The 15786-nt window shown below is 36.7% G+C and overlaps 1 protein-coding gene across 1 annotated transcript; it reads right to left on the bottom strand.

Annotated features, from left to right (window-relative positions):
* Positions 1 to 9656: 9656 nt before the first annotated feature.
* On the bottom strand, positions 9657 to 13533 carry LOC127076510 (G-type lectin S-receptor-like serine/threonine-protein kinase At1g11300). Its single transcript, XM_051018177.1, has 7 exons — positions 12082 to 13533; positions 11857 to 12000; positions 11622 to 11773; positions 11323 to 11533; positions 10535 to 10775; positions 10286 to 10436; positions 9657 to 10143 (listed from the first exon to the last, which is right to left on the bottom strand). Exons 1-7 carry the CDS (start codon positions 13373 to 13375, stop codon positions 9835 to 9837), a joined length of 2502 nt encoding a protein of 833 aa, XP_050874134.1. The 5' UTR covers positions 13376 to 13533; the 3' UTR covers positions 9657 to 9834.
* Between the last annotated feature and the right edge of the window lie 2253 nt (positions 13534 to 15786).

The following is a 15786-nucleotide window of genomic DNA, read 5'->3' as shown; positions in this document are numbered from 1 at the left end:
TTGTAAAACACAATGCCTGAGCTGCTGGAAAAGAAGAGAAAATGCAAAGGCGAAAACGGCAAAGGAAAAAGAATCTCGGCCAAAAAGCCCCCCTTTTAGGTTTTCAAGGTGGCTATTTATATTGTTGTCATTAGGTCATGCCTGCTGCCAAAAAAAGGTCTTCAACGCGCGCGTGGATATAGGGCCCAACGGATCTTCAAGTCTCCGAAGCATTATCTGCGCCCCAAAAGTAGGGGAATGGTGTGACGTTCGTCACACCATGTGTGACGCCCGTCACAGGGGTGTGCGAGGCGTGACGCTCGTCACAGCCTCTGTGACGCTCGTCACAGATGCCACACCCGTGTTCTTGTACTTTGGGTTGGGCTTTGCTGTTTGGTCCGTTTTCTTTCCTTTTTGTACCCCTTTTCCTCCACTTCCAAATAAACCACTTTCATATTATCACTAGGTGAGCGTGTAGCGAGTAGGCCAGTTTGGGTCATTCGCGAGCTGGGCCTTAGTTCCTTTAAGTGTCATAAAAATGAGTCGGAGTGCCCTGAAATGTCTTGAAATATTAATAGGCAAATTTTGGGGTATGACACTTCCTATCTATGACGAGAATATCATATTCATCAACATCTGATACGTAGCCCTAACATTTATGAGACCAAATGGAATTACTTCGTAGTAATAGTTATTTATGTCGGTCATGAATGCTATTTCAGGTGCATCAACCAGACTCGTCTATATTTGATTGTAACCTGAGTAGGCGTCCATGAAACTGAGCAGAAGGAAACCTGAAGTTGCGTTGATCAGTATATGAATATGTGGCAATGGATAGGGGTCCTTTGGACAGGCTTTGTTGAGACCAATGAAGTCTACGCACATACGTCATTTTCCTGACTTCTTTTTCACCATGACCACATTGGATAACCATGTAGGATATTTTATCTCCTGAATGAATCTGACCTTCAATAGCTTACCGACCTCTTCTGTGACCGCTTTCCTTTTTTTTCACTGTTCTTTCGCTTTCTCTGCATCACTGCTTTTGATGTTGGATCCAGCGAATGTTGATGACATACAACATTCAGATCAATCACGGGCATGTCTGACGACTTCCATGCGAAGAGATTGATGTTATCCCTCAGTATCTTGATGATGTTTGCCTCCTCTTCCTGGGACAACCCCAAGCCTATATGTGTGACCTGAAACTCTTCTTACCGATTTGTACCTTTTTTAATTCTCTAATTGAGGTCAAGCTATCGCCTGTGGGATCTCCTCGAGGGTCAACGTCCAACAAGTTTACCTTTAAAGAGTTCTCTATCATATGACGCTCCTACTGAATCTTCTTTTTTTAGCTTTAAATTGTCTTTATAACATTTCCTAGCTAATCCTTGATCACCTCTGATTGTTTCGACCTGTAAGCCTTCTAGGGGATACTTCATGGTTAGATAAAGAGTGGATAATAAAGCTTCCAGAGCATTGAACGCCGGTCTTCCAATGATAATGTTATATGGGAATGATGCTTTCACTATCAGGTACCTTACCCTAATGCCTTTTGCGTTGTTTCCACTTCCAAAGATGGTCATGATAGGTAAGTGCCTCAATACCCGAACTTGTTCCCCGGAGAAACCGACTAGGGTGCCCTTGAAGGGTAGAAAATCGGATGTAACCATATTCATACCTTTGAAAGCATCCCAGTATAATATGTCAACTGAAGTGCCCAGATCGATGAACACCCTCTTGACACTCCAATCATGGATTTGTACCTTTATGACCATCAAGTCATTTTTCGTGTGCCAGTACCCCTTCCGAGTCTTGTCTTGAAAAACCAATGACAACAAGTTTTCCTTCCTTTTCAGATAATGGATTATGTGACACGTGTATTAGTGATTAGACATATATTTTCCTGGCCGAGCTTGTTTCTCCTCCACCAGCAAAACCTTCCGAGATGGTATTTAGTGTGTGTCGAGCCATCAGAGTGTCACACACTTCCTCAATGTTCTTTACCTTTTTGGTAGAAGTGTTCTCTGAGTCTGGGTCTCTCCTGATCGAGCTTCTCTTTCTTGTCGATCCTTATGCTTCCATTACATACGATAGTAGCTGACCTCTTTAGATTAGAATCTTGAATCTCTTTTTAAGTGGTGACAATTCTCAGTATGTTGACTTCTCATACGACGATAGGCACACCAAGCTCCTTCATCCTTTCCTAGCACAAAATTGACCCTCTTGGGACGAACAAGTTCAGGTATCAACTTGAGATGGTACACTTCCATCAAAATTCCAACACGCTTTGCATTGAGAGGGATGAAATTCTCAGAGAAGTTATCGTAGGGCCTCCGAGAAGGTTTTGCTATTGACCTCTCCCTCGACTCATGCTTATGGTGTTCACTCTTGGGACCAGATCCTTCGTGCCTTGGTTGTGTTTTTTCTTTAGCATCAGGGACATTTTCTCCATGTTACTCTCCTCCACTTGACATAACAGTCTACTCTGCTCATGACCTCCTCTATGCTAGTTGTCGACTTCTGTGCCAATGACTCGTTGAAATGGTCAGCCTTCAGACTGTTTTAAAAAGCTCCCACTAACATCTCTTGATTTGGATGGAAGAGTTTTATGGTTTCTTTATTGAATCATGCCATATATTCTTATAGGGACTCAGAGGCTCCCTGACAAACATTGAGCAAGCTGGTGGTAGTCACCTTTCTCTGTTTGTTGGCGGAGAAAAGTTATATCATTTTTCTAGTCAGGTATTGGTAGTCGGTAATTGATAGTCTAGGAAGACTCATGTACCAACGTAGCGCCACATCTTTGAATGTTTCCGCTATAAGTTTGCACTTCAAGGAGTCGAAAGCCCCTACTATTGGCATCTGATTGTTGATTGATATTATGTGCTCCCGAGGATCACTTTTACCGTCGAAGGATGGAAAAGATGGTGGTTTGAAATTTTATTGGACTTGATCGCCACAAATCATTTATGACAGAGGTTGAGGATCAATGAGTTCTTCATTCTCTTCCCATTCCCTAGTGTTATGTGACTGCTGTAGTGTGTGGACACTTTCTTGTAGAGATTCATTCTGGTGGCGCAGGTTCTCCATAATTGCTAGGTGTTGTGCTATGTCTGGAGGAGTTCGGGGTTCACTCCTACTAAGAGATAATCCACACATCGCGTTGCTGTGATAAAATGTATGATTTTTGTGAAGCCCGAGAAAGTTTTACCGAGACTCCACGGTGGACACCAAATGTTCTTGCTAAACACTATTTTGGAGAAACCTCCCAAACTATTTCGAAAGCCTTGATAAATCCCCAACTATTAAGACGAAGTTGAGAAGGAGTTGTGTTTAGGGTTTTTAATAGATCAGACTCAAAATCGGTAAACGGGAGGTGAATATTAAAATCTTCCAACACCCCGACATGGAAATGGAAATATCCGCTTTAACTCCCCTAGGGCGAATAATGCAAACACATTCCTCGGGAATACAAAATTCCAAAACAACATCATCTTTATTTCTAGTAGAAGATACATTCCTCAAGGATCAAAGTTTAGCTATCTCCATCTCATCTATGCAACTATGGTCGTAACTCATTACCTCTTGATCAAATGACTATGTAATCTCCACCAGCACCTCTACAGATGAACCTGATGAAGAAGAACCAAATTCAGAATTGTCGCATTACGCGAAAAACCGGCGGGAAAACGAAACAACAGAGCCGCCACCGTGCGTTATTTATCCCAAAGGAGGGAAAGGAAACGCTCGAAGTAAACCTGGAAAGAACATGGTCTCGCGACCAGAGAGAGATGGGATCGGGAGTCGGTTATGCGAAGGGAAGGTATTAGCACCCCTACGCATCCGTCGTACTCGACGGGATCCACGCTCAAAAGAAAGGATAAGGTTGCTAAAACTGCTCACAAACTGCACACACTGAAAGGGAACACAGAAAGACAAAAGAAACTAACTCGGCAGGATATCGCATTTTGGGCCTACGTAGTCTGTCAGGCACAGACATCAGAGTCGACGTAGTTCGGGACAGGGGAAACGTGCTCGCTAGGATGTCGCATCCTATGCATACGTATCTTCTCGGACTAGAGAAGAATCAGAGCACTCGTAGCTCGGCTAACGCACGCCAAACAAAACCCACACAGGAAACCGACTGCCAATCGCTGGACTTACGTCAGACTCCACACAAATAGGCAAACATGGAAACCGACTGCCAATCGCTGGACTTACATCAGACTCCGAACCAACAAACACACACACATGAAACCGACTGCCAATCGCTGGACTTACGTCAGACTTCAACACAACAAAGGGGTTGAAAAAGAAAAAGGGCGCCCGGAGAGATCAACTCATCTCCTGCCTACGTACCTCATCTGGTATGAGGATCAGGGCGACGTAGTTCCCTTACGCAGGGAAAGAACTTCTAACCTAACCAGATACAAAGGGAGACACAAACTACTAGGGAGACTACGACTCGAGCCTAGAAGTTGTCATGCATACGATCCCTATGTTAAGGTTTCTATCTAACTTGCACAAGAAGCAAGCTATCCTAAACAGCACAGGCAAATACATACAAGCACACACAGCAAGCACACACACTATATGCAAACAAATGGGCTCATACAAGGTTAGGCTGTAAAAACAAGCCAACTGGAATCGGGTGTAGTTAGCTCTTAACCCTAACATTGAGAGTTAGGGTGAAGCAGATGAAATGGGAAGTGAGGGTAAGACCTCACAGCTCTTATCCCTGGCCTGGGAGAGCTTCAGACAAATGAAAGTGTGGGAGTTTAGAATGTAGGAACTCTTCTCCACATATGACTGACACAACAAAGATCTTGGGTTTTTATCCACAATGCATCAACACAATGGTGTGAGCAAGGTGAATGACACAACTGAATAGCAGGGGATGGATTACACATCCCTTTTATCTTCCAATTGCCTCTTAAGAGGTCTTTACCTGCTTGGCACAAATTTAAACATTCACAAGCATTGCCTCTTAAGGAGGGCTTCAGACAGGTGCCTGCCCCCATAACAGGACAGGTCTTCCAGACTACATGAAGTCAAAGGAAATATACCTCAGTGGTTAAGCAACCAAGCAAAGCAAGGCAAGTTCAAAAGAACTCAAAGCAACTTAGGTACCTGTGAAAAATCTAAACTAATCAGTTCAATTGTACAGACAAACAATCAACAGTCATCAGGCAATAATAAACAGACAGGCAATGTTCACAATGTGCAAGCCACAAGGCAAACTCAAATGAGTTAGCATCAACCTACAAAACACACAAGTGTTAGTAATCAAGAGCAAACATCAATGCTCAAATGAGGAAGCATCATCAACTATGGACTTGGATGTTTAAACCTGAAATCAAAGACCGCATGTAAGCCACAAACCACTAGGTCAAAGCCTAGGGTCAAAGATGGATCAACAATTCAAAACAGAACATGAAATTTAACATGAATCATCTTTATTCAATCAAGAACAAATCTCAAAAAGTCCCATATCAAAATCATTAACCAAATTCATTTCATGAGCAAAACATGGCAAGGCATGCAAATGGTGATCACATTGAGACATCAGAAGAAACAAATGCACATCAAATCAAAAGTGACTCAAATAATCTTGGTAAAATTCATGAGTAAACAGGACATATAACATGATCATCACACAAAAAATTAGAGGCATTGGACATCATTAGGCATGGCAATCACATAGCATAAAACAGACAACCAAATGTGTGACACAAATTGTCACACCAACTTAGCATAATCATAAAACAGAGATGGATCATGGGAAAAATCTCAAACCAAAGCCAAAACATCACTCAACATGTCTAGAAATCACACACAAAATTTCAGAAGCATTGGATCATTTTTGAGCATTTTATGATGAATGGAACAAGGCAAAGTCAAACATGTATATGCATTCAAACACCCTAGGACAAATCATTTTTTAAGCCAGGCACAACTTGCAATTTAATGATCATAAAAAAGTAGACAGAATGAGGATCATGATGCAAAAAATTGGAGATCATTTGGTGCATTTTTCATTTTTTAATGATTTTTAGAAGTTTGGAAAGAATTGAAAAAAAATGTGAGTGAACTAGCATGGAAAATATGAAGGACTATGGAATAAATGGCAAGGCAAATGGAAAATATGGCTTCGCTCGGATTCGAACCGAGTCCAAATTTGAAATCCTAGCGCGCCACAACCAAAACGACACAGTTTCACCACCAAAACCCTAAACACGCGCGTTTTCACATTTCGTAGCAAATTCAAAAATTACACATGCAAGTTCGTAGCTAATCTCAAGCAAGGTTGTAGCAAAACTGGAAACAGCATGATGTTCATGCAAGGACGATGAAGATCATGAAGATCTTCATCTGGAATTTCCAGATTTCAAAAATATGCCCAGAATCCAGTAATTTCAACACCAATCGGTTCGCCATGCCACATACATCAAAGATCAAACGATGATTCATGCAAAAACAACACATATTGTTCAAATCGAAGAAATTAAAGTTGAGCACTCAAACTTCAATTGAACCTAACTTTGTGTATAGTGCACCAAATCAATCCAAACTTGTACCAGAATCATCACCATTAAAAGTTCTACACAAACATCCTAATGGAATTGAGAATTAAGGAGGTCGAAAAACTGACCTCTTGATGAACAGAATTGGATTCAGCTTGCTTCAAGGCTTGTGATGCTCCAGAACTCTTCAAATATGCTTAGTGAGGTGAATGATGATGAAATTGAAGCTCAAGGATGCACGAAACCAGCTTAATCTTCAACTGCCATGGATGCTTCAAGCTTTGAACCTAGCTCAATATGCCACGATTTTCTCTGAATCCACGTCCAATTCTACTCAACAATACCTCCTGAACCTGAATCAACCAATAAAAAGTGCTTTTGTTTGAAGAAATTTGGAAAAAGTTTGAGAGATTTTTTTTGAGATTTTTGTGATTCTAGATCTGAAATGTTGCCAATGATCAAAAACAGTTAGGGTTAACCATTTATACTTCCTGCTAATCATGTTTAGGAACTGTTTAGGCCAAATGCAAATGAGATTAATCCATTTTGTGGTGTATGTGCAAAATTAGAATTTCACCTCCCATACATGCCATGTACGTGAACAATGCATATTCTGGCCCAAAATTCCCTTAAAATGAGTCCATGCAAACTTGTGAATTGGTCTTGTATGCTTATGATCAATCAAAATGAGTTTATGAAATTTTCTTCCAAAAACTTCATGAATAAACCAAAGGCCATGCAAATGAAATTCATGTCAAATAATGGTATGCTTGGAAAATACATGTTATAAGGATCAAAGTGGAAAAAGAACCACTTATTTTGCAGTTTTGGTTTGAAAGTTATGCTCATTTGAACTTTGGAACACACTTCGCCATTATTGGACCATAACTCCTCAACCACACATGAGAAATTCATGATCTTAGACTTTTTGGAAATGAGAGAGAAAGATCTTCAAATTTCATGTTGGACAAAATTTCATTTGAAGCTTTCTTGATGATGTAAAGTTGAGTTGAAGTTGGTCCAAAATCTTTCCATTTTTGGAAAGTTTAAATTACAGGTCACCTGCTATTTTTGGAAAGTCTTGATCTGACTTCAAATTCTTCAATGTTGATGTTTGAAATGTCAAATGAGACTTGCTTGAACATGAATGAAGCATCTCTAACCACTTCCCACCTTCAAATCCATAGTTGACTGTGCAATTGACTTTTGTGGGTCTCAGATGATTTGATCATGGACTGATGAGTTCTGAGCCTTCAACACTTGGCCAAATTGCTTCAAAATGATCCTTGAATCATGTGAACTCATGGGAATCACCCTAGGACTTTGATCTCATGGCAAATGCTCTTATGGTCTTGCACAGTTGAATCTCCTGACCAGTCTTGCCTGATGCAATGTAATAGACTATGCAATGCTAATGCAATGTTAATGACCTAAAAATGAAATGTATATACAAATGGGAGGTGCAAATTTGAGGTGCTACAAGAATTGCTAAAAGAGGTGGTAATATCGTCGTAAACCTCCATTACAATACAATCAAAGTCAGCCTCGGTTAGAGTATCTCTACACCCTCTCACGCAAAAATCCCAAAGATCTTTTATTTCATGAGCACTCAGGATTCTTAATGTTTTAGCATTCCCATCACATGCATCAATAATAGCCATGAAGTAAAAAAAGAGAGGAAAATAAAAGAAAATGTACTTGGTCAGAGAAGACGAATGAGACTCTGAAAATGTGCTTAGAAGAGGAAAAGTCTCATCCTAATGAATGGTAAATCAGAAGACAAAGTGACGATTGAAATAAAGAAAATATCTTGACAAAATAGACTTAAATAGTAAAATGCGCTTTGAATCATAAGGAAGGAGCAAATTCCCATAAAAATCATCATTACTCAGTAAGGAGAGAATCTGATGAGGAAACATTGTCATGATTAATGACACGTCACCACAAACGTACATCACGGCGTGCGAGGATCGGACATAAAAGGAAATTTTTGGGTTTCTTTTGTCCAAACGTTTCAACCTTTTAGGTCTCATGCTCGGGGGACTTATGTACATCCCGAAGAATTAGTTGACCAACCGATGTATGAGATCAACGGAACCTACCTGCACACCCGAGCTCTTTAAGTCCAAATTGAAATAATAACCGAGTATGGTGAGGTCGACAAGCCAGGCAATCATGCTATCATTTGCAAGTCGAAAACTGAGTAATTCAACAGACCTAGTAATCGGAATCCGGTTAGGACGTCAGATTAAACAGGACATATCCGATCTCTTATATGCTAAGAATGATCTCGTCAGTAGAGGCCGGAGCCGATGACAAGTCTAGGATGCCATGTGAAAGGTCACAGGAAACAATTATTGTATGATTCATTATGGTAGGAAGTTATAATTATTGAAAGACGACCGTTAAAAGACCATTATAAGGGGCGACGGGCGTTAGTGATCGGGGAATTGATGAGGGATATAGAGAGTCAGGCAAGGGGGAGAAGGTGACCTATAAATAGAAGGATATTTGGAGGGTGGAATGGAAGCAATAACATATCAACATCACATAACAGACACTTCAACCATTCATTTTAGAATCTCCTTGAATCAACGATTCTCCTTTATATAAATATAAAAAGTAAATTGCATTGCAAATAAAACTAGAGAGAAAGTTGTCAAGTTGTTATAATAACCTTCCTACACAGGCACTGAGTTTGTTATACTCAGTGTACATAGCTCTGAGTTTGTTATACTCAGTGTACATAGCTAGCTAGCCTATAAATAGGATTAGATAACAATTGTAACTAACTTCTCTTTCTTCAATTCATAATCAATAACTGTTTTTTCTCTCATTATTCAAACATTTATTCACCCTCTCTACTTTTCTATCACGTCACCCTTAATTTTATTTTATTATGCATGTATTTGGTTTTGCGCCGAATGAAAAATGCAATTTGATGTGATTTCATTATAGCTACATGGTTCCAATGTAATATGACATCTAAACACCAATAGTTTTCTAAGTGTTTTTCAACACTATCCAAAAGCTAGCATATTAGTGAATTTCAACGTTTACGTGCACCAACATTACATTAACGGAAGTGAAACTGAACTCACTCTTAAGTTTGAGTATTGTGGATGAGAAAAACATAGTTGAGAGAGAAGGTTTTACAAAAAGAGGCAAAAGATGTATGTATTATGTATGTAATGTAACTAGATTGAGAACAATTTAGCAGCCACAACAATGAGGGCAATACAAGAAGTTCTCTTGGAAACAAATTTGTTCATTGACAAAACTAAGTGAAGCTATGACCAAATCATAGTATTGAGCCATGCACATTATTTTACCTTCCTTGAACATCAGTCATAGTTACATTATTGTTTGAGTTAGATTGATGACTTTTTTGAGAAGATTCTGTACTTCTAGAATTTTGCTTGTGAACATATGCAACTTTTCCAGGAGGAGGAAGATGTGTAATCTCACTTATAAGCATCAAAACAACCGTTGATATACTTGGTCTTTCTTTTGGAACTTCTTGCACACATAAAAGTCCTATGTGTATGCACCTCAACATGCTGCTCTCAAAACATGCATCCCATACCTCTGGATCTATTAGAGATATAATGTTTTCTTCTAACCATAGTTTCCATGCCTAGTAACAAAAACAAAATAATAAGAACTCGGCATACATAGATTAGTGTAACCCGCATAGGTTTTAAACAATAATAAAGCGTTCAGAGTGCGTTGTGCACACTTCTAACTTCACAAGTAATATGGATATGTAGGAGACTTACAAAGCCGACAAGGCTAAGAGAATCCTCGCTATGATAAAAGCTACTGTTTCTTCGTCCGCTAACAATCTCTAGCAGTAAAACTCCAAAACTATAGACGTCTGATTTCTCAGAGAAGAGTCCCTCCATTGCATATTCAGGCGGCATATAACCACTGCATTAGAACATATTTATTAAAATAACATAAGTAAAACTTAAACAATTGATTTGTAATATTAGTTTCAACGTTATAAAGTCAACAAGAACACTTACTATGTTCCGACAACTCTTTTTGTGTTAGCTTCGTCATCTTCTCCACCCTTAACGATTCTTGCTAAACCAAAGTCTGATATTTTTGGAATCATGTCGCCGTCAAGTAAGATGTTGCTTGCTTTTAAATCTCTATGTATAATCCTTAGTCTTGAGTCTCTATGAAGATAGAGTATGCCTCTAGCGATTCCTTCAATTATGTATGACCTCTTTTTCCAATCTAAGTTTTTCTTTTGTAGTGGATCTTTAAGAAAGTTGAAAAAAAAGAATTATACTTAGGGAATGTTGGGATGTACATCATAGTGCTTATGTATTAACTATACATAAATTGAGAAACAGCTTATAGCACCAAGTTATATGAAAGTGTTTTTGAAAACTAGCTTGACATATCATAAATCATTTTACAAGCTCTTCAAACCACTTATGTCCTATTTGGATAAATCACTTATTTATCCTTTATAGTCTAAGTGTCATAAACACTTATGTATAATTTCTTTCTATATCAAGAGATAAAATAAAGAAATTGTTTTTATAAGTTATCTTAATAATAAAGAAATTGTTTTTATAAGTTATCTTAAAAAACAAACTTATGAGAATAAGAAAAAGTTAGTTTATAAACAATGTCATAAGTCCGTTTTCTTAAATTCTTCCAAATATCTTTTGAAAATTTATACAAATTAACGAGTTTAAACATGTCTTTAATCCGGTGCTTATACTAAAAGTTAAGTCCAAATAAACTTGTCAAAACCCTTAAGCATCTTTCAAGAAGTTAAAGAGGCAAAAGAACTCACCAAAGAGAAATGCATCCAAACTCTTATTTGGCATGAACTCATAAACCAACATTTGCTCACCCCTTTCAACACAACAACCAAGAAGTCTTACGAGATTGCGATGTTGAAGTTTAGAAATCACTACGACTTCATTCATGAACTCTTCAATTCCTTGTCCAGACGATTTCGAAAGTCTTTTCACCGCAATTTCTTGACCATCATCCATTACTCCCTAGATAGTGTGAAAATTATACTTTAACATTGTATTTATGGCATATAATACCCAAAATAATCACATACAAAATCTTAGCCAAAATCACCTTGTATACAGGCCCAAAACCTCCTTTTCCAAGCATGTTACCAAAGTGAAAGTTTTTTGTAGCAATTTCAAGCTTTTCAAACTCATATAGTGGTAGCTCATCCAACTTCATTTGTTTATGTTCTCTAACAATTGAGTTTCTAGGATGTCTTCCTGAATAAAACAACATTTAAGTATTATGTTTCACCCTTAAATGTTACTTTTTCACATCTCCAAGGAATTATTTTCAACCTTACCTTTATGCCTAGGAGAACATTTTCTCCACAAAAGATAAGCACATATAGCAAAGGTGAATGCTCCTATCCCTCCAACAATGGCAATGATTAAGAAACCCTTCTTGGTCCCTTTTTTCTTTTTGTTTACTGGAACTGCAACTGCAACTGTGCATTACTCAAAATGTTAGAATGAGGGGAAGGCTTATAAATGTTCAACAAATGTTAGAATGAGAGAAAAAAAGATACCTAGTTCCGCCGGGACACGAATGAAGAGATCAACTCCTCCATAAGGAAATGTTTGCAAATCAATCAACTCTCTACTCCAATGCATACAAAATATATATGGATCATATGCATATGCCAAACAAGAACAGTTTGCTAAACAATCTGCTCCACATTGATCTTGAGTAACAGGTGATCTGTCATTAAAATCAGGAACTTTCATGTTATGTTTCAACAAAAATCCATCTTGTTTAACCAAACTTGATCCATTCTTCACAATCTCGCACTTCAAGTTCAATCCTTCTTGCCTCACACAACCATCAGTCCAATTTCCTAAACTCCATTCCACCGAATTCTTTGGCTCAAACCCCTCAAAACAATGACAAATTGGCGTTGTTGAGTTATCGCAATTCCCATTTGGCCCACATTTTCCATAAAAATCACATTCATTTTGATCAACCTCAAGATTAAGAACTTCCTTTTTATCCGAATACTCAACCAGCTTAAGTGTTCCATGTGGTGTCAACGAAAGAATCCCGAACATATTCTTATCCGCGAAATTGTAAGTTATATAAGCAGTTCCGTTATCGTTGGGATTTAACAGCCAACCGAATAAATACTCGGTCGACATTCTCGGCGATCCGAGAAAAATCCTTCCGTTCCAAGGACCGGTTCTCCAATAAATCTTTTTATCATGCCAAATAAAAACCTCTGGCGCATCCAATCTTTCAAGACTAATCGAGAAACTACCCGAAGAAGGATCGTTCTCGCTTTTTCTTGCAACAAAAGATATCTTCTCACCTGTTACTTTATTCGCCGCAATTCTCATGGATGGAACAGCAGCATCTGCAGGGTGAGTGAAACTGTCCCAAATCGTTAATCCAGAACTCAAATCTCTTAGAATCAAGTTTCCTGCATCATTAAGTTGAGCTGTTGAATTGATGCTTTTTGCTGATGATGAAATATTTGTTGACCAAATGATGATACCCTTTGGTTTGTCTAGTATCACAAGATTACCATCTTTTTGAATTTCGACGATTCCGTTTGAATCTGTCACAGGTTGGTCTCTGTTACCAATCCATATTGTGTTTGTTTGATTAATGTACCAGATTCCTAGGTAACGGTTTGTTGAGTTTAATGGACTGAAAAATCCTAGTATGAAGTTTGTGCTGTCTGAGGTTATTGTTTCATTGTCTTTAAGGTATTTGGATGATGTAAGGGTATCAGTGATTGAACTATAGCATGAAAAAAAGGTGCAAAATGTGAGGAATGTTATGAATAACAAGAAGTGAGCTTTGTTATGAGTTGGAAAAGCCATGAATGTGTGACAACGTTGTTGGACGATGATGTTTTTTTTTTTTGAGGAATACTAAGATTTAGTTTGGTTTGATGAGGTTTTTTTTTGTGTGTGTGGAAGAAGGTGGTGTAGTGAGTTTGCAATTAGTTGACTTTAGTTACGCGTTAAGCATGCGAATTACTAGGAAAATCATACTAACTTGCATTTTTTTATTATTATCAACCCAAATTGTATATAGTTGGTGGGTTGCTATTTTTCCACAAATAAAATCAAAATGATTAAGAAGTCAACTTGCAACAATTTTGAGGATTATGATTAGGATTGTTTGAGAGGTGGTGACACCAAAAAAAAATATATATATATATATATATATATATATATATATATATATATATATATATATATATTGCGGTCATCATTATCAATAAATTTGATTTTTTTTTATATATTTGACTGTTAATGAATTTCATCAATATATATTAAAAGAAAAGTTAAATTTAATTATAACAATGACCGAAGAATGTATATTTTTAAAAGGTGATATTGAGTTTGAATTTAATTTAAAACACTTTTTTCTATATTTTTGGTAAATGTGCTGAAGACTTGAGTTCGATATTTTCTCGATTTCGTATCGGGATTATGGTAAATTGAATAAGTGTATTGTTGATTGTTATGCTCTTAAAATTGAGTTGTTAACATAATTGTGTTGATTTTAGATTTTTACATTAGTTTTTAAGGATACATGACTCGTATGATGTTTGTTTTTTTCTCTCTCTTACTTATATTATAAATTTAGTTTCACATAAATCAAAGAGACAAAGACCGTTTCAAAGTGCTACCTGTAAATTTGTAAAGAATCATTTTATATTTTCATAGAACTGTTCTTTTTAAGCAATCATGGTTCATAGAGAACTGATCATTATTTATTTTTAATAATTGAGATTAATAAATATAGTCCTTAAACTAAAAAGTAAAAAGAAAAAAAGAGAGGTCAAAAGAGTGTTACTATTTTTTCTAGCATTGATTTGGATAGAAGTGAAAAAACTAGTAAATGAATAGAAAATAAAGAATAGATAGTAAAATATTCTTATGCCGACGTTATGATAGAGTTTGAATATCTTCACCATACATTAAATCAATACTAATTTTAGTCAACAAACGACATGTCGCATCACGTCTTTGTTTTGCTCTGAAGAGACGAAGAAGACGACAGTGTAATATTTTGAGGCTTAGGTGAGTTTCCGTGATGGATTTGAGACATTTAACTCTTATGTGTGTATTGAGAATTTATTGAGTAGGTATGTTGAAATCCAGTAATAGTATAGATTAAAACCTTAAATCAATAATTTTTTTTTAAATTATAAGAATAGGAATATTATTTGAATTTTTGTAAACATGGTTCAATAAAATCATGTCTTTAAGGTAATTATTACTTTCTAATCAATTTTTCAATATTAAAAAAAATTATCTTAAATGTTTTACTTATTTTAATGTTTATTTTTTTTATCATAATCTTGGATTTTGATTTTTTTTAATAGTACCTGCCGATAATGTGTGGTCCAGGTCGTAAGTTCAAGAAGTGAGACAGTAAAATCGTTGGTTTAACACATTGTATTTGCCATTAAGAAAACAATCAATAAAGGGGAGGAGAGAGATAAAGAGTAAGTAAGAAAACTGAGAAATAATCAATTACATAATATAAAATTGTTTAATAATTTACTCTTTAGTAATCATGTCTCAAATTATCAAGGCTTTGAGTGAATTGTGATGCAATTCACGTAGTAATATTAGTAGCCGAACCTTAATTCATGCTACCTTAAACAATGATAAATTTGAATTAGATCAAGATACTTTTCAAAATCAGGAATTAGAAATTCAAGAAATGAAAAACAGATTAGTTAACTGGTCTATGCCAGAAATTTATAAAATGAGCACATTTAATTTTTATAGTAAAAAATTATTCATACTACAGAATCTGCTACATCTATATGCAATAAACATGAAACCATTAATTTGTTAAATAGAAAGCTGTTAGAAAATCATGTTAGAGAAGGATATCGTTATATCCATCTAGAATTAATCCAAATAGCTATAAAGCCTTTACATAAACTAGGGATAAACACTGGTATTATGTTAGTCCTTCATGATACTCGTATTAAAGATTTTCATAACTCAACTATTGCTATAGTTGAATCTAACTTTAATGATGATCCAGTTTACTTTAATTGTCATCATAATTACTCTGAGTTTAACTGATGAATTCCCTAAAAACTCACTTGTCATATATGTTCAACGCCTAAGTGACACATTTAATCCTGGATTTGCCAACATAGACGTTATCAGTAGAATTACCTACAAAATTTCTAATGTTAATTACAATTTTAAATCTCTTAAAACTACTCCTAAAAGTGAAACATGTATTATTGAAGTCA

This window comes from Lathyrus oleraceus, chromosome 4 (assembly GCF_024323335.1).
Source record: "Lathyrus oleraceus cultivar Zhongwan6 chromosome 4, CAAS_Psat_ZW6_1.0, whole genome shotgun sequence".
NCBI classification, from domain to species: domain Eukaryota; kingdom Viridiplantae; phylum Streptophyta; class Magnoliopsida; order Fabales; family Fabaceae; genus Lathyrus; species Lathyrus oleraceus.
The sequence above is the reverse complement of the archived record's forward strand: the minus strand, read 5'-3'. Positions and strand labels throughout refer to the sequence as shown.

What these genes read in the sequence shown, in the direction of transcription:
- LOC127076510 (XM_051018177.1), bottom strand. Translation starts at nt 13,375, where the DNA reads ATGGCTTTTCCAACTCATAACAAAGCTCACTTCTTGTTATTCATAACA. An exon ending in ATGTTCTCCTAGGCATAAAG is followed by an intron (nt 11,774 to 11,856) that starts GTAAGGTTGAAA and finishes TGTTTTATTCAG; the next exon opens with GAAGACATCCTAGAAACTCA. An exon ending in AAAAGAGTTGTCGGAACATA is followed by an intron (nt 10,437 to 10,534) that starts GTAAGTGTTCTT and finishes GTTCTAATGCAG; the next exon opens with TGGTTATATGCCGCCTGAAT.